The sequence below is a fragment of the Hyperoodon ampullatus genome, assembly GCF_949752795.1.
Source record: "Hyperoodon ampullatus genome assembly, chromosome: 2".
In the NCBI taxonomy this organism is placed as follows: domain Eukaryota; kingdom Metazoa; phylum Chordata; class Mammalia; order Artiodactyla; family Ziphiidae; genus Hyperoodon; species Hyperoodon ampullatus.
The window spans coordinates 149,798,513-149,816,953 of NC_136915.1; the positions used below are offsets into that span (position 1 = coordinate 149,798,513).

The 18,441-nt window shown below is 52.5% G+C and overlaps 1 protein-coding gene across 2 annotated transcripts; it reads left to right on the forward strand.

Annotated features, from left to right (window-relative positions):
* Positions 1-211: 211 nt before the first annotated feature.
* On the forward strand, positions 212-17,052 carry NUAK2 (NUAK family kinase 2; the record flags this gene model as incomplete). Of its 2 annotated transcripts, none has more annotated exons than XM_079698026.1 (7): positions 212-478; positions 9,250-9,370; positions 12,010-12,161; positions 12,516-12,581; positions 14,499-14,618; positions 15,173-15,305; positions 15,989-17,052. In XM_079698026.1, exons 1-7 carry the CDS (start codon positions 233-235, stop codon positions 17,050-17,052), a joined length of 1,902 nt encoding a protein of 633 aa, XP_079554152.1. In that variant the 5' UTR covers positions 212-232. The 2 variants fall into 2 exon arrangements, with proteins under 2 accessions (XP_079554152.1, XP_079554153.1); XM_079698027.1 differs by having other exon boundaries at positions 275-478; positions 11,956-12,161.
* Positions 17,053-18,441: the final 1,389 nt, after the last annotated feature.

Genomic DNA, 18,441 nt, shown 5'->3' on the forward strand with positions numbered 1-18,441 from the left:
GCAAGCCAATGCTGGCGGCCCTGGTCACGCGCAGCCAGCGATCAGGCCAATGGGCGCCGGCGGGTGTGGCCAGAGCCTCTAGTTCAGGGCGTTTATAACAACTTGGAATTCGGCGCCTGGTCGCGCGCGTTGGTACGGCTGTGGTTTCTCGCGCCGGGAGTGGGCAGGCGCCCCGGGCTCTAGCTCTCTCCGCGCAGCCGATTCCTCCTCCGCCCTCGCTCACCTGCTCGCCATGGAGTCCTTGGCTTTCCCCCGGCGCCTCGGCCCGGCTCCCTCGGCCACCGCTGCCCTGGCCGCGGAGCTCGTTCGGCCTTTGGCCGAAGGGCTCCTCAAGTCGCCCAAGCCCCTAATGAAGAAGCAGGCAGTGAAGCGGCACCACCACAAGCACAACCTGCGACACCGCTACGAGTTCCTGGAGACCCTGGGCAAGGGGACCTACGGGAAGGTGAAGAAGGCGCGGGAGAGCTCGGGGCGCCTGGTGAGTGCGGCTCCCTCTCGCGGCGCCAGCCGGCCGGGCTCGGGACTTAGCCGCAGGCGGCGGGTGATGGAGGGTGGGCCGGGAGCTAGTGCCTTGCTCGGTGGACTTGCCCGCATTCAGTCTTTACCGCGCTGAGGTTGCGTATGTGTATGGGGTGCTGGTAGTGTTCACTGTAGAAATTGTCCATGGTTGTAGGGACAATGGTCGTGGACCTGAGAACCCCACCAACTCCGGTCAGCAAGTGATGGTTGCCTAATAAGTGAGGCGGGGTGCATAGAGGACGAAAGGTGTCCTGAGATGAGAAGGCTTCCTAAAGACGATGAGACTTAAGTGGAATTTTGCTTGTAACAGACTATCCAATAGAGTGGGAGGGGAAGAGAAGGTAGAAGGCACCTGATCTTAGCAAGGGGTTAGTAAATGAGTGTAGTTGAATGAAATAGTGAATGAAGTGTCCAGTTCCTCAATTCAGTTCTAATAGTCTGGCAGCCCAGCATACTGTGGAGATATCACCCCCTCCCGGGGGGCGCGGGTGGGTTTGACATTTAGGTCCTTTCCAAGTCTAAGATTGAGTCAGAGTTTCATTATGATGGGTTTTTAATTCTGGTAAATGTGAAACCAGGCTCTGGTGAAAGATCCACTGTGCCCCAAGATACCTTTGGGTTTGGGGCCTTTTCAGGTATGTGTCCTGTTAATTTGGGACGTGTGTGTGTATAGTAGTAGTAATCTGTGGAACCTTGTGTAATTTACTTTATCTCTGTACTCTGTTTCCCCTTCTGCAAAAATGAAGAAAACACAGCCTCCCTCACAGCTGCCATGAGGATAGACTGAGATACAAATATGAATTTAAATTGTTGCTGACAATAGAAACCGCCATGAGAACTGGTATTTATATTTGAAAAGGCCAGCCCCGGAGGGATAGCAGTTTTGCCAAAAGTTAACAATGGTCCCCAAACTTGAGTTTAATGTGCATAGGAATCACCTGGGTGCTTGTTTAAAATACTTCTTCTCTAGTTCCACACCCAGAGGATTTTATTCTGAAGGTGTAGGATGGGGCCAAATAACCTGTATTTGGGGGGACGGCTGCGCCCTGCAGGCTTGGCATGTGGGATCAGGATGCAGATCAAACCTGTGGCCCCTGCAGTGGAATCGCAGAACCTTAATCACTGGACCGCCAGGGAAGGCCCTAAATACTCTGTATTTTAACAAGCCTTTTAGGACAGGTGGTTTAGGGATTGTTTTGCCAAATCCAGATGGGTGCTGGTTATGAGATGTGCATGTATGTGTGTGTGCCTGCGTGGGTGGCCATGGTTTGCCCTATCAGCTATGGCAGCAGTTACCTCCCCAGATTGTTTGCTTTTGCGGCCAGTAGCTGGTTTGAAATTCAAGAAGTCATTTCATTGGTGAAGGAGAGTGGATGCTGGGGAAAGGGAGTGGATTATGGCCTCATAAATAGGACCGAGTATGTTTTTCCTGCTAACACCTGGCACGGTCCCGAGTTGCCTGCTGCCAGGTTCAGCTATTGGGCAATCATGTACTTCCTGGCTTTCCTTTTCTTTCTCTTTCTATAAAGTGTGAGGGCCCGGTGAGGCTCCAGGCTGGAGACAGCTGGGCCCAGGCTTTGTCAGGGGCTCAGCTGGAAAATAGCTGCTTGTGGCTCGTGCCTCTTTTGGGGGGCAGACAGGATTGGGGGGACTGGGGTGGCCTGGAAACTGAGATTGAAGTTCAGAAATCCCATTAGGCTCTTGACCTGGGTCACCACATGTGTGTCTCTGTGTGTGTATGAAAGAGAGAAAGAGAGATCATTGATTCTGGAATGAGATAAACCAGCTTTCAGTTTTCAGACCTCAGTGGCTGTAGGCAGGGATTCCAGCTCTTATTACATCAGAACAGAGAGAATTCAGAAGGTTCTCCCTGGCTTCATGTCTCTTGTTGTATGCAGGGAGCCGATATCAGGAGGAGTGGGACCTGCCCTAAAGCTCCCTGATCCATAGACCACCCTGTACTTCTGCTGGGAGCTTGCTCAGGGTCTCCCTCCTCCTTGGAGAGCAGCTGTACACGCTGCTAACGGTTTCTCAAAATTCTGGAGAGGAATCCTCCCCCCACCACACCCCCAGTCCTGTCTCTTCACTCTTCTCCCTGAAGAGAGACCAACCTGGTGCCTCAGGATCTTCAGTGGGGGAGAGGGGTTTGGGAGCAGCCCACAGCCTCCCCTCAAACTGAACTGAAGGTTCAGAGGAAAGCCCGCTGGGTGACTTCCATCTCAATTTCTCTCCACCACATTTCGTATTCCCACCCTGCCTGGATAGGATTCTCAGGGGCCAGATGGGATTGTCCGGAGGGAGGGGCAGGTGGGCAGGACTAATGGCTCCTCCAGGAGGGCATTAAAGGAAAAACCAATATTTGCTCTGGATCTTCTAGCTCTGACTACACTCCTGGTAGCCACATGGCATTTCCTCCTTTGACTCTCACAGCTCTCCTGACAACCCCTCCCCTAAAAAGAAAAACACCTGCTAGGGTCCCTGGAACGGTGGCGTCCCCCAAAGCCTTTAGGTTGATCTGCATGGAATTTTTACTCCATGAGGAGCACAGGGAAGTCCAAGGGGACAGTGATCTGGGGCAGGGGTGCTTCTGTCTCATATATTGGATTGTTGTGTGGGATTTCAAAATGTTTGAAAATGACTGAGATGGTCTGATTCCTTCATTGACAGATGGGGACACTGAGATCCAGAGAGGGAAGGTGACATGTTCTGTGGCTGGCTAGTGGCATGCCTGCAACATAGGCTCCTGACTTGACCACCCCAGGCGCTAGATGACCAATACTGAGTCTTGGACTGGGAGTTGGCTTTGGGCTGAGCCCAGGCTTGCCTCAGTGTGCTTTGTCATTCCAACAGCTAGCTCTTTCCCAGAGCTCCAGGCGCGCTGAGGGTGGGAGGAGTCACTGGGAACAACCCCCAACCCCATACATACTGACAATGTCGAGAGATCCCGAGTAGGTGAGCTACACTACATTCAAGGCTTTTACTTTGTCAGGAAGACTGCTCAGCTCAGCATCAGAGTGCAAGCATTCAAAATCCTGGCTCTACTGCTTACCAGCTCTGTGACCTCTGTGTATCTCAGTTTCCTCATCTGTAAAGTGGGGATTATAATAATTCTTACCTCGTGGGATCCTCATAGGATTAAATAAGATAATATATGTAAAGTGCTCAGCACAGTAGCTGACACACACAGTGTTATTATCCCAGCAAGGCTGGCCTTGTTGAGGTCCTACCCTCCCTCTCTTGGGGGAGGGAGAGTCCCCCCACCCTGGGTCTGTCCTGCCCTGAGCAAGAGAATGGCTTGTGCTCAGCTTCCCTAAGCCCTTTGGTCTCTACTTTGTTTAAAGTCCCAGCCTCTCCTTTAGCCCCTGATCCAGAGAAGGGCTCCCGCCTGGCCAGCTGCCAGCGGCCTCTTCTGTGTGGTGCTGTCCTCCCAGCTCCTCCTGCATCTGCCTGCTCAGCAGCAGGGAGGGAGACTCCAGCTGCAGGTGACTCTTGTCCTTGGGCTCTGGCCAAACCACACAAGAGGGCTGGGCAGGGAAGCACCTTGCCTGGCAGCCTGGCAGAGTGGGCAAAGAAAGGGTGGGCACAGCATGGGGTTTAGGGGAAGCAGCTCAGCTTCCCCTCAGAGCCCATTCCTGCTCCCAGCCTGTTTCTCTGGCAGACTTGGTGGGATGGTGAGCCATGCCCACTCTGCCAGCCCCGGCCAGCCCAGCCCAACCTCTCCTCCATTATCTAAATGGGTCATCCTCCAGCTCCTTGCCCCACCTCCCAGAGGCAGCTGCTCCGTGAAAGGCCAAAAAGGAGTCAAGGATCTTGGCTCCAACTCTGGGTGATAGCTATGACCAGAGATGCCCAGCTTGTACCCTCTCTCCTGGCACCTGAAACCAGTACCTCTAGATCTTCTTTTTCTAAGACCTTTCTGCCATCCTCTCCTGAATCCAGATTATTCTTTTTTTTTTTTTTTTTTTTTTTTGTGGTACGCGGGCCTCTCACTGCTATGGCCTCTCCCGTTGTGGAGCACAGGCTCCGGACGCGCAGGCTCAGCAACCATGGCTCACGGGCCCAGCCGCTCCGCGGCATGTGGGATCTTCCCGGACCGGGGCACAAACCCGTGTCCCCTGCATCGGCAGGCGGACTCTCAACCACTGCGCCACCAGGGAAGCCCCAGATTATTCTTGATCTGAGTTCCTGTGGGGACTGGGAGGAGAGAAGGCAGTGTTTAACCAATTGAGCCCCAGTGCCCATCTCTCCAGCGTCTTTGTATATCTGTAAGTGGGATGAGGGTGGCTGGTGGTACTGCACAGCCTGGCCCATGGCAGGGTGTGGGGCATTCTCTTCTCCAGGGGTAGGAGGCAGGGAGCTGGAGGCAGGGCAGAGCATCTGCAAGGAACTTTTGTCTTCTGAGGTGGTTGGCTTCTCCAGGCAACACTCCTCCATCTTGGGTCCTGACAGCCTTGATATGTTGAGGAACCTCGGAAGAGTCACCTTTCTGGACTTTAGTGTTTGCCATTTACAAAATGGGATAAGGAGTTAGCCCTGCCGCCTTTCCAGCATGCAGGGCCACAGGGGCAAGAAAATCAGGTGGGCTGGTATCAGTAGGAATTTTGCTCAGGCAGGTAAACATAGATATAGCATGGGGCCTCTGAATAAACCTATTATAACAATCCTTGGCTAGCACCTTCCTGGCATAGTAGCACGTGACCCATTTCTGAAGAAGCTCAGCAGAGAATGCTAGAGTTTGGAAGGGAGCTTAGAGATCCTAATGTGCAAATTCGTATATAGTTCCTTTCCTTTCTTTCTGGCCTGTGCTCAAACCTTTCTCTCTGCCCTTGTTGCACTGCCCCCCTCAAAGGCCTGCCCACCTCGGCTTGGCAAACCCCACTCTTCCTTCAAGATCTAAAACAGAGTTTTCTCCCAGGGGTGATTTGCCCTGCCCCTCCAGGCAAAGGAAGCTCTCCAGTGCTCCTGGAGCCCCTGGGCAGGCAGGGATCTCAACCGTCATGTTCATCACACGAGACTGGACCAAGGGCCTTGGCGCGGGGACTATCCAATTTTTGTCTGAATCCCCAACACCTACCATAGCGCCAGGCACCTACCATAGCGCCAGGCACGTAGTAGGCATTCAGCAAATGTTTGGAGGATAAATGTCCTTTTATTTTTCAGATGAGGACATTAAAACTAGCCAGGCCAGTTAACAGGATCATTTAAGTGACTTGTCTTGAGTTACGTAGCTCCAAAGGGGCAAATAAAGACTAGATACCTGGGCTCTTGACACCCCTCCACTGATCTGGTGTTCACATTTATATTGTCATTGTTGTGCCTCTGTTTCCTGCCCCCTCTGAGTAGGGTGGCTGTATAATATAACATCTCAACTTGAATACTTTGTGGAGTAAGAGGGGCACTATTAATAATTATACGGGATGACCCAGGATTGTCCCCAGGGAGGTGGCCTTCCTACCTCTGGGTGATCCATTCAACGATTGTTTTTCTCTTCCTTTCCTCTAGTCACTATATTTTAATTCTAAAGAGTGGTTGCTCAACTAGATTGCAGATGAGAACAAAGGTCCCTGAAAATGAGTTCTCATAAACATGGGTGACTCTCCACCCATGCCTTGGAAAAAGGGCAGAAAGTCTTATCTGGGCACTGGTCCCATCAGTCAGGGATCAGCCCAATGACTTAACCAATAAATATGTATTTGTGATTTGTGTTCACCAGTAAACAGTTGAGGTCTGTCCAGTGGGACTAGGATAGATGGGGGAACAGTGGCCCAGCCCCACCAGGGCAGTGATACATGGCTCTTCTTGTCTGTCACCTGCTTGGGGACTGGTGGAGGCATGATGACCTAAGTTGTTTCTTTCCTGGAAAGTGCCAGCCAAGCTGTGGTCTCCTAAGACCTAATATAGACAGTGCGGGGGGGCGGTCCTTGACCTCACCCCCTGAGGCCAGAGCATGAGCTTGCAGGAGGACAGAACTGTCCACTAAGGATTAACAATTCTGATTTAAAATCGTACACTCCCAGAGCTGAAAGAAATAGATCTCAGGATTCAACTTGTACACCCTCTACCCATGCAGGGACTCCTTCTAGAACCCCTCAGAGCCCTTTATCTTTTTGAAACCTCATTTCTTTTAGGCCTTGTCTTCTTTAGAGCTCTGCTCCCTGGCCCACGATGATTTATCTCATTGTATATGTTTGTATGTGTACAACTGTACATCCAAGATATGCCTAGTTTTTGCATATGTGTGTATCTTAAGCTCTCAGATGTTTGTTTCATTATCTAGGTATGTGATTTACGTGTGATTTTTTTTTTTTACTATCTGTTAATTCAGTCTTATGGGCATTTATCTGAAGAGCTCATGACATTTTATCTATTGTCTGATTTTTTTTTTAACAGGAGAAAAACAAATTTAATTTCACATGTACAGGAACCCCCCCAGATATGTGGCTCCCCAACAGTCTGGCAATTGAGGCTTACATGCCATCCTGAGCTAAGGAGAAGGGGGTAGGGGTCTGGCACTTGAAAGGGGAGGAAGGCAATTCACAGAAAGATGGGAAGAGCAAATGCTTGGTAGATGAATGTTTGCTGGGCCATGCAGATAAGTCTTCCTGATGAAAAAAATTATCTCTGCTAATAGCGCTCTCTCCGGTACAAGCCTCCTATCTAAATTCTTTAATGCAGTTAAGGGAGGGATGAAAAGCTCTTCTTGAGTCTGCTGAGCCTTCATTGTCTTCAGCTCGAAATCATCCACATGCCAAAGTGACAGTTTGGGGTAGCCTGCCCTGAGCCCCACCACCAAGTAATGCAATTACGTTTCAGTGCAGGCATTTATGTTCATATTTATAATCATCATAACCTTTAAAGTCTTGGCAAACACGTTTAGTTGCCACTGGATTGGTGTGTCCTCATGTACAAATGACAACTCTCTTTCATTGGTACCTAGAGTTCATTTTTTGCAGTTATAAGACCATAATTCTTTTCTGCAGTGATAATTCATAACTGAAAAATTATTAGAATATTATCTGATATATCAAGACAGTTGCAGCTCTGGAGTTTATATGTAGGAGAGACTTTAGTGGCTCTAGTGGGTTGGAATTAGGAGCAACAAGAGTTGTCTTGAAGCTTCACTGTATTGTCTGATTTTTAAAACAAAGAATTCACAGAGAAAAGAACTAATCCATAAAATCTCCCCTTCAGGGAGAGAAAAAGGGTATGGAGAGGTGTTCAGGAACCAAGCTCCAGGCTGGTTGGAGGAGGATTTAAGCCCCTTCCCCCCATCCCCACCCCCTGGTCAATTCTAAGCCAGGGATTTTTCTGCTTAGCTCATTGGGGTGGTTTGGAGCAGAAGGGGTGGGGGGCGTGAAGAGAGCGCCTGAGGTGCAGCCCGGCCCCTGCAGCTGCAGCGTGGGCCCCTCCAGGGGCTTGGGCAGGAGACTCCATGGTGACCGTCCCTCCTGCTGCCATTGTCCTCCCTGCCCTGCTCTGGGAGGGCGAGAGAGCCGGGCCTCCCCTCTTTCATGGATGCAGCTCCAGGGGAGGAGCGGGGTGGAGGGCACGCCATCCCTGGCCCGTTGCCGGGGTGACCAGGCCCAGGGCATTGTGAGCTGCTCCTCTTACAGGATTACGGCTGTTCCGCATTCTTGTCTGAGGGGGACATAGGCCCGAGGCCCGCGGTCCGGAGCGGAGCCGGAAGCCTTTGTCTGCCTCCAGAGCCCTGTGAAAGGGGGATTAGAGGCCCCGCCCCTTGGGCTCTGGGTTCCCTTTTTTCCGCCTCCTTTTGAACCTTGAGGGGAGGCGAACTCTTCTGGGAAATGAACGAGGAGCTGTTTTCCTCAGCCTGTGCCTTGGGATTTCTCATAACTTGCCCGGCTCCTGTGAAGGGGAAGTCTTGTATTTACCATTTGTGTCCTTGGACAGGACTTGTCAGGAACTGACCAGCCCTGTAACACCCCACCCCATACCCGCCCAGCACCTGATGCCAGCGTTGTAGCCTCCGAGGGCCCCAGGGCATTTATATGGTCATTTCACAGAGTCAAAGCAGGAAAGCACTCCAGACATCTTAGTCCAACCTGTTTATTTCACAGAAAACGAGTCTGGGAGAGGGCATGGGCCTTGCCCATGAGCACAGCAACAGAGCCTGGAGGGCCCAGGTCCCCTGACTCACCACGCGGTGTCCTCCCCACACACTGCATGCGCTGTTGGTACTCTGTCACCATCGCTGCTCAGTGCGGTAGAACAGAGAAGGGGGCGAGATGCCTCAGTCTCTAAGAGCTTTGCTTAAACTGCTTCTTGGCAGTTCATTCTCCACTTCCTCTTGCCTCCCTCCACCCTTCCTGAACCCACCACATGTACCAGCCAGAGAGTTTAATCCTTAAATGGCATTTTCACCTTTACGGACAAGATAGCAAAGCCCGGAGGACTCTGTTTAACTGTCTAGTTGTTTGTTTGTTGCAGGGGGAGAGACAGTACTTACCTAGACCGAAGAGACTAGCATTTTTTTCATAACTTTTTTGGGTGATTTTTTTGTGTGTGGTAAAACATATATAACATAAAAGGTTCCCTCCAGCCTCTCTGCCGCCCGCCCCAGTGAAGGATGGAGAGGCTTCTCTGCGTGCACGCTGTGGCCTTTGTAGCAGCTGTAGGCAGATCACCAGGGTCAGGGCTCCCATACTGTCCTCAGGGACGCCTTTATGTGCCAGACCTTTCTCCTCACTCTGCTCCATTCTCTGCTCCCAGGTGGCCATCAAGTTGATCCAGAAAGACAAAATCAAAGATGAGCAAGATCTGATGCACATTCGGCGAGAGATTGAGATCATGTCGTCACTCAACCACCCCCACGTCATTGCCATCCACGAAGGTACAGAGACAGAGCATTTGAAGCTCTGTGTGTGTGTGTGTGTGTGTGTGTGTGTGTGTCCAGTCGGAACAGATGACACAGAGGTAAAAAAGACACAGGCTTCAGGCTTGGGCAAAAGCTGGATTTGAAACCCAGCTATATGACTTTGGGCAACTCATTTAATTTAGTCTCTGGGCCTCAGTTCCTCATTTGTAAAATGGGATAATCCCACCTACATCACAGGGTTGTTGCAAAGATCAAATTAAATGTCACCAGGGAATTCCCTGATGGTCCAGTGGCTAGGACTCTGTGCTTCCACCTCAGAGGGCACGGGTTTGATCCCTGGTCAGGGAACTAAGATCCCGCATGCCCTGTGGCACTGCCGAAAAAAAAAATTCAAATTAAATGTCACCAAGTGCTCCGCTCATGGGAGGAACTCCACAGATTGTAGGCATTTTTGTTCTTAGGTTTTCCGTACTGGAACACTGTCTCCCCAGACCAATGAGATCCTTAGCAATCTGGGGGAGGATGAAACATACGGGGACCTGCACGCGTCTCAGGTGTGTGGGTGCTGTTTTTCTTCATACATCCAAGAGCCAGGCCTCCTGTCCTCTGAATCATTCCCACCATGGGGCTGGCTCCTACTTCTCCTCGTCTCTTGAAGCCTCCTCTTGCTCTGACATCGGTGCTGGCTTTCCACTCCAGCTGCCTTGTTCCCTGTGACCCAGACAACAAAGTGAGCAAGAGAGGGTGATGAGGGAAAGAGGGGGAGCAGCCTCCCACACACACCTGTCTGCTTCCAGCCTTCACGTAATATCAGTTAGACAGGAAGCGAGGAATGGCAGGAACAGCAGGAAGGAGGAAAGGGAGCCTGTGGCTTTGCCCTCAGTCTGAATATCCCTGGTAGGAAGAAAGAGAGGTCTCCTCTCTCAAGTTCTGTTTAGAGAAAGACTAAGGGCAGAGCCACTGACATGGCCCTGTGGCCTGAGCCTTTCTTTCCCATGAGGAGCCCCAGCAGGTGGCTGGAAGGCTAATTGTTTCTCTGTTTATTTCCCCCAGGGAGGAGTGGGCAGATGACAGAATATTGGTTAAGCCAGGCTAACCTTGGTGATTGGGCTGTGTGTGTGTGTGTGAATTCTTCCCCCCACCCATATCTACAGCTAGGTCTGGGAACTGAGCTCTGAAGCTTAGGATGTAGCTGCTACTTACTGCACCTTCAGATTCAGCAGATGTTGGGGTGTCATAGTTACTGTGTATCTGGTAGAGCTCCCCCAGATCCATCCCCATCCACAGACTTCAAGAGATATGGACTGGGGGGAAGGCTGCAGTCCTGAGAACTGACTTCTAACATAGCTGCTCTCCAGAATGTGCCCTGGCTGGCTCCTGACCCCCAATTTTACAGCACAAAGTTTGCACACATCCTGCAGAGATGTGGAGAACCACAGGGGTGGAGCCTCAGCTAGGCACCCCCCAGCAGTCTGGGCCACTGTGCTCCCCTAGGAAAAAGCACAGTCCTCCTAACCATGTATACAACTGCCTGGGAGCTGGGACTCTTCTTGGGAGAAGCCTCCTCTCTTAGCTCCTTCTCACAGGCTAGACAGTAATCTCTCTGGGGCTGGCTGAGCAAGCCAAACTCATAGGACTCGTTTGACACAAAGATGCAATGTCACAGACATACATGTTTTGACACACACCCTGCTGAAGGGCCAGTTTGGTGAACCAGACATTCCCTACTTTTCCAGGAGGCAAGACAAGGCCTGAGGTGGCAATAGGGCCCCTTCCTCACATGGAGATGAGCCAGCTGGAGTAGGCTGGCTGCCAGGAGCCCGGCCAGTCAATTAATTACCAAATATTTATTGATCATTTCTATGTACAAAGCCCCAGCCTGGATATTCTGGATGGGAAGTCAAAGATGTTAAGGGTGATAAATATCTCAGCTCTCCATGGTACTTTACAGTTTACAAAGCACTTTCATACTTTTATCCCTCTTCTGATCCTCAAGTCAGGCATTATTATGGGCATTATTTTTCAAGTTTATGCATGAGGATGCTGATAATAAATATAACAGTAGGTACAGTCTATTGAGTGCTTGCTTGTATGTCAGAGCCCACACCTGCTTGCTCAGCCAGCCTGAGAGCTGTGACTAACTTTTATCTATTCCTCGCCCCAGCTCTGTGACTGAAGAGGGATATCATTATCCCTCTTCAGATGAGGAAACTGAGGCACACTGATTGAATAACTTGCCGTGGTCACCCAGCTAGTAAATGATGGGGCCAGGATTCAAATCCCAAACCTACGTTCTTACTGATGTATCCAGAAGAGATTTGCCCAAGGTCACGAGACAAAAAAGTACTGGATTCTGAACCAGAGAGCCTCGTTTTTCATTCTCATCCAGTGATGTCTCAGAATTTCCAGGGTAGTGTTAAGAATCCTCAGAAGCCTGAACTTCCAAGGAAAGGGAGGGTGAGCCAGTTCCCTTGGCCTTAATTCGTTGCTACTGGAAGGTGTTGGGAGCATCAGAGGGCACTGTCCTGCCTCATTAGCAGATGTCTCTGGTGGGAGGTGCTGTCTGGTTTGGGGGCCTGGGAGTGCTACGTGTTCCCTAGTGGGGAGCAGTGCACTCTGGAGGGGCCTGACATTCCTGCCTTGCTCTGCCCCAGTGTTTGAGAGCAGCAGCAAGATCGTGATCGTCATGGAGTACGCCAGCCGGGGCGACCTATACGACTACATCAGTGAACGGCAGCGGCTCAGCGAGCGCGAAGCCCGGCATTTCTTCCGGCAGATTGTCTCCGCCGTGCACTACTGCCACCAGGTGAGCGGCACCTGCCTCAGCCCTGTGCTGAGGGGGTGGTCCCTGGGGCTCAGGGGCTGGTTTCACCAGAGAGATTCCATGACTGGTCCAGGATCACACAGGGAGATCGAAAGAGGCAAGACTCAATTCTGGACTCAGCCTAGGGAATGTTGGTGTCTCTGGCTTCAAGTCTCTTGGCTGGGGTTGGAAGGACCACGATTTGTTGTAGTATGTACCAGTAAAGATGGGCCTCCCCACCTACCTGTGCTCACCCCCACTCGGCCCCCTTTGTGTTTCCCTCACTGTCCAGACCAGGTCCTCATGTCCTTCCCTCCCTGGTGGCCTTCCCCTGAGCCTCTTCCCTCCCTCTTTCAGAACAGGGTTGTCCACCGGGATCTCAAGCTGGAGAACATCCTCTTAGATGCCAGTGGAAATATCAAGGTGAGCCTCACTTCTTGTTTAAAGCTGCTTCCCTACCCCTCCCTAGCCTGTCTGCACTGTCCCTTGCCAAGCATCTCTAAGCCCCTAGGGGGTTCCAGAAGGAGTTGAGCAAAGCTCAGACTCTTATATGGGTACTGATAAGGACCTTAGCCATCATCCACTTCAGTACCTCATTCTATGGATTGAAAGCTGAGGCCTTGCGATAAGCAGTGATTTGCATAAGGTCCCATGGCTAGCGAGTGGCTGAGCCTCAGCTAGAACCAAAGTCTTCTGACTCCCTGACCAGTGCTCTTAACGTCACAAGGCTGAAGGAGTCTAGATCTAAGGTTGGCTTCTGCTCACAGCCTTGGGACTAGCACGGAGAGGCCATGGCCTGAGTTCTCCCCACCTGCATGCATGCACATGCATGCACGCACGCACGTGCACTTTAATCTGCCGCAATTTAGGTAGCCCTTTAGCACCTTTCACCACAGCAAGCACTCCAGAGCCAGCTTCCTGCTTTCTGCAGCTGCTGAATTCCCATGTCTAAGTAGTTAAATTTAGGCCTGAGAAGTTCAGGTTGATGTGATAAACTCAGGTCTCAGGGCTGGAAGGGGAGATGGCAAGGGCTGGCCCCTGCAGATACCTGGAAGGGCTCTGACTCTGCAGTCGGACCCTCCTCAGAATCTTCCCGAACCCAGATCATAGTCCTTTCCCCAGTGGCCCCTGACCTGTGCCCTGAGGCGCCCTGGCACTGAGTTCATTTTCCTTACCAATTCCCGGAGTAGGTGGGGCTCTCTTTGATGCTGACCAGGGAGGGGGAAGCCAGAGCCAATAAATCTACACAACCCAGGCAGGCACGAACCTTCCCATCTGCACCAGTCATCTGCCTCATTATAGGCTTCAACTGATAACTGCTTGATAGGAGGCCAATAAAACCCATAAATGAAAGAGCCAGAGTTCATAAACAACTTCTCCCCACCCTGGGCACACATGGCCCCCTGCTGGGGATGAAGAGGTTGGGAGCAAAAGGGCACTGACCTGAGCCTTTGTCTGAGGATAGCTGGCGGAAGGGTCTTTCTGAGGAATGAGAAGATGGGCTTGGGGCCCCTCAAACCCTCAATATCAGAGGGCTCAGGAAGTCCTGTAAGAAGATCCCTTCTCCTGGGCTATAACCATGGCCGTAATCCTTGTTCTTCCTTCAGTACTGCTTCTCAGCTATACTGGGCTGACCCCAGTCCCGCCACTACGTTCCTGCCCAGGTGTGGGCAGAGAGATGCATTCTTTGCTGGGAAGGGCAGCCCAAGCCCAAGTCATGGGGTAGCTCGCTTCTGAGGTTCATGGCATTGGCATGAGACATTGTCTGTCCCCCTCCAACTGGTAGACCCTTCCTTCAGTCAATAAGTGGCCATTAGTCCCACCCATGGGTCACAGCTGTGCTAGGAATTGCAGGAGGGTGGGGGCAGGAGGTCAGCATGGGAAGCATATTGATGTGGCAGTGTGAGGAGACAGAACTGACAAGCAGGGGCCACCGTGAGCCGCTGCAAATTGTAGGGCTTCATGGGAGGAGGAGATCTCAGGGCAATGGAAGGCTTCCTGGAGGAGGTGGGCTTGCTGGGTCAGGAGGATGTGTGCAGGCAGAGAGAGCATCCCTGGAGTAGAGTACAGCGTGAGCAAAGGGGCCTGGGGAACAGTGAGGACCCTGGAGCTCCCCGACACCTCTGCCTAGGCTTTCCTCATTGACACAACCTCCAAAGGGCTCTTTCTTCCACGGCCTGAGCTGTGTTGGTGGTGCCCGGTATGGGGTAGGGGTCATGGGCACCCTTTCCTCCTGCTAGGGCCTGGGTTTCCCTGGGGTCTGGCGGGGGGCAGACCAGGAGCTACAGAACAACACAGGCCTTGGTGTGACCCCTGCCTGTGTTTGACCCAATTCTGCAGATCGCTGACTTTGGCCTCTCCAACCTCTACCACCAAGGCAAGTTCCTGCAGACATTCTGTGGGAGCCCCCTCTACGCCTCGCCCGAAATCGTCAACGGGAAGCCCTACACGGGCCCAGAGGTAAGTGTCTGGACTCCGCCAGCCTGCCTCAGCTTAGATCCTGAGAGAGGGATGCTCTGGCTTTCTAGTTATTCCCTTTCTCAGATCAAAAAACTCACTTCCCCACCAAAGTAGTCTGTGGCCGGGTCTCTAGCGGGAGTGGCAAAACTGGAACAAGAGCTTAAGTCTTCTGACCCCCAGTCTGGTTCTGTGCCCCTCACCTTCCACATTCCCATTTCCTTTCCCAGCCCCCAGCCAGCCTCCCTGGAGGGATGGTATCTGTCACAACCACCACTCCTGGCCCAGAAGGGATGAGCTCGTCACTGATCTTGTGTTTGTGGCTGCTCCTGCCAAGGGGAGGCAAATGACAGCAGCTCTCCCCATGAACCTCAGTCCCTTCTGCAGTGTCACCCTCTCTGCCCCTGGGTACTAGAAGGAGGTGGTCCTCAGCTACACTGGGCTCTGAGTTCTCCAACATGGGCTCCCTTTTCCCCATGGTATTGAATAAAGGTGAGGCTGGAAGCCCTCTAGCCTGTGGCATGAGGAGGTCCTGGCTGATCCTCTCTCTCCCTCAGGTGGACAGCTGGTCCCTGGGTGTTCTCCTGTACATCCTGGTGCATGGCTCCATGCCCTTTGATGGGCAGGACCATAAGACGCTGGTGAAACAGATCAGCAATGGGGCCTACCGGCAGCCGCCTAAACCCTCTGGTGAGTGAGAGGTGTAGGTGTTCTCATCTAGGTGCTGGGTGTCCTTTGCTCATTCCTGAGGCAGGAATTAAACAGTGACAGTAAAGTGAAGAGGGCAGCCCACTGTAGATGGAGTGTACCTTCCACCTCAACTCCTGCTGTCATCTCTTTGCCTCCTATGTCTGTGACCTCTGAGGAAGGAAGGGATAGCCCCTTCCTTCCTTTATGGGCAAGCTTTATCATATTTGGAAAGTGCTTCCTAAGGTCTAGCTTAGATCCTCTTTGCTACAATTGTCTCATTTCCTACTGCTTTTGTCCTTGTCCTTAGAAATCTTTTTGTCCTTTCACGTACGATGTTTAAGGCAAGAAGAAAGGTGTGAGGACCTTGGTTTACTCTTGAGCAGTCCCTGCCCTCAGAGGGTTGCATGTCAGTGGAGCAAAGGAGGATACACACTAACACATAAACATGGCGGTGGTCCTGAGGGGTGGTGGGATGGAAGAGGAAATCCGACAGTCAATCCAGGAAAGCTGGAGACTGGGGAGCCGGCCTGGGCTGCGGCGTGTATGGAGCCCTAGGTGGGAGTGGCATATCTGACACAGGAGTGAGCAGTGTCGTAGCACAAATGGGGGTAAGCCAGTGAGGGGGACTGTGGGTGCCCATGCTCATGGCTATGGATCTGAAACCCTTCTCCTTCTTCTTTCAGACGCCTGTGGCCTGATCCGGTGGCTATTAATGGTGAACCCTACCCGCCGGGCCACCCTGGAGGATGTGGCCAGTCACTGGTGGGTCAACTGGGGCTACGCCACCCGTGTCGGGGAGCAGGAAGCTGTGCACGAGGGAAGGCGCACCGGCAGCGACTCTGGCCGGGCCTCCGTGGCTGACTGGCTCCGGCGGTCCTCCCGCCCCCTCCTGGAGAACGGGGCCAAGGTCTGCAGCTTCTTCAAGCAGCATGCGCCTGGAGGCGGGAGTCTCGCCCCTGGCCTGGAGCGCCAGCATTCGCTCAAGAAGTCCCGCAAAGAGAATGACATGGCCCAGACTCTCCAGGGGGACCCAGCTGCTGACGCCGCCCCTCGCCCTGGCAAGGGCAACCTCAAGCTGCCGAAAAGCATTCTCAAGAAGAAGGCATCAACCTCCTCGGAAGGGGCAAGGGAGGACCCTGAGCTTGGCCCCGTCCCTGCGAGCTCAGGACAGGCTGCCCCCCTCCTCCCCAAGAAGGGCATCCTCAAGAAGTCTCGCCAGCGGGAATCCGGCTACTACTCCTCTCCTGAACCCAGTGAGTCTGGGGAGCTCTTGGATGCAGGGGACGTGTTTGTAAGTGGGGACGCCATGGAGCACACGCCCCCCCAAGCCTCAGGGCTGCTGCTCCATCGCAAGGGCATCCTCAAACGTAACGGCAAGTTCTCCCACGCAGCCCTGGAGCTCACAACCCACACCACTTTCGGTTCTTTGGATGAACTGGCCTCACCTCACCCTCCAGCGCGGGCCAGCCGCCCCTCGGGGGCAGTGAGTGAGGAGAGCATCCTGTCCTCTGAGTCCTTTGACCAGTTGGACTTGCCCGAACGGCTCCCTGAGCCCCCACTGCGGGGCTGTGTGTCTGTGGACAACCTCATGGGGCTTGAGGAGCCCCCCTCAGAGGGCCCTGGAAGCAGGGGCGTGAGGTGCTGGCGGCAGGACCCCCTGGGGGACAGCTGCTTTTCCCTGATGGACTGCCAGGAGGTGACAGAGACCTACCAACAGGCACTGGGGGTCCGCTCAAAGCTCAGCTGAAGGTGTGGGGCATTGCCCCATCCTGGCTGGCTCTAAGATGCAGCTGGCTGCACCCTGAGGGGAAAATGCCTTCTTCCCTGCCTCCCAGGACCAGCATCCCAGCCCAGAAGGCTGGGATGGTTTGCAATTGAGCCCTGGGGAGGGCTGGATGTGGGAAGTGGGCAAGTGAAGTACACTGAGGGTTCAATGTCTTCAGCCGCATGGGACCAAGAAGGTAGTAGAAGGGAAATGAGTAGAGAAGTAGAGAGGAAGGCCCAAGGCTGAGTCCAGGTTACCTGTTTCTTGTACACATAGTAGGGCCACAGAGAGCCGGAAAGAGCACTCTCAGCGCCCATCTCCTATAAAGAGGAAGTTTTGTGATTGGTGCCTTCCTGCCAAGGTGGGGATGGAAACTCTTTATTCACATACACATTCCCATCTCCACCAACCACTCAAACTGGAGTGTGGCACCCCCCTAATGTGCCTGGGGTGTCCTGGGAATTGTCTTCTAGAGTGTGCCCTTCCTTATTTATCTGAGCAGTAAGAGAACACAGCCTCTGTTTCCTCAAAGGTTCTCTCCCCTTTCTCATCCTCCAAACCTGGCCCAAGCCTCCTGGAGTCGCTGCTATGAATCTAAAAGACTTGAAAAGCCTCAGGCTGCTATTGGACATCATCTCAAGGGGCCCAGATTCCCCTGGACCCCACCTTGGACCTCAAAGACTCTGAACTTCTCTAGCCTCCAAGCTGCTCCTGCTACTGAGAATGGATGTATCTGTTTCTCTGGGCTTTCAGGGCCTAGAATGTTCTTATTTATTTTTATGTTTTCAGCTCTGCATTTTAAAAATAGTGAATCTTACTGTTTTCAATAATGTGAATACTATGTTCTGGGGAAATGCACTATGACATCTAAGTTTTGTGTAAAGGGAGATATTTTTGCAATGATTCCCTACTGATCAAGGGGAAGCCGGGGGCCTTTTATAAATCTACATGTCCCATCGCACTATCTGGAAGGGGTCTCTGGCTCCCTCACTCCACGCCCTGTTTCCATCTACCTGATGGTCCCTCTTCCCTTCTGTGGTGGCTAGAAAGAGCCACCCCATTAAAAACCAGAACGATGATCGGAAAATAGCTTCTGTGGATCTGTTTGGGGGAGTGGGGCACAGGTCTTTGGGTTTTTCTCTTAACACACACTCCCTTGGACTCTCACAGGTGGAAAAAAGAGAACCTGCTTCATAAAAACAAAACGCACACCAAAAACCGAGCTCTTAGCTCCAAAGGACTCCCTGTTATACCTCCATCAGCGGTTCTGCCCTTGTAAACACACAGCGGGGAGGGTGCCCTGGGCTAAGGGTCCCAATTTGCTCCTCCTGCCTTTAGCACTAAAGAACTGGGTTTGGCAGATTATACAGC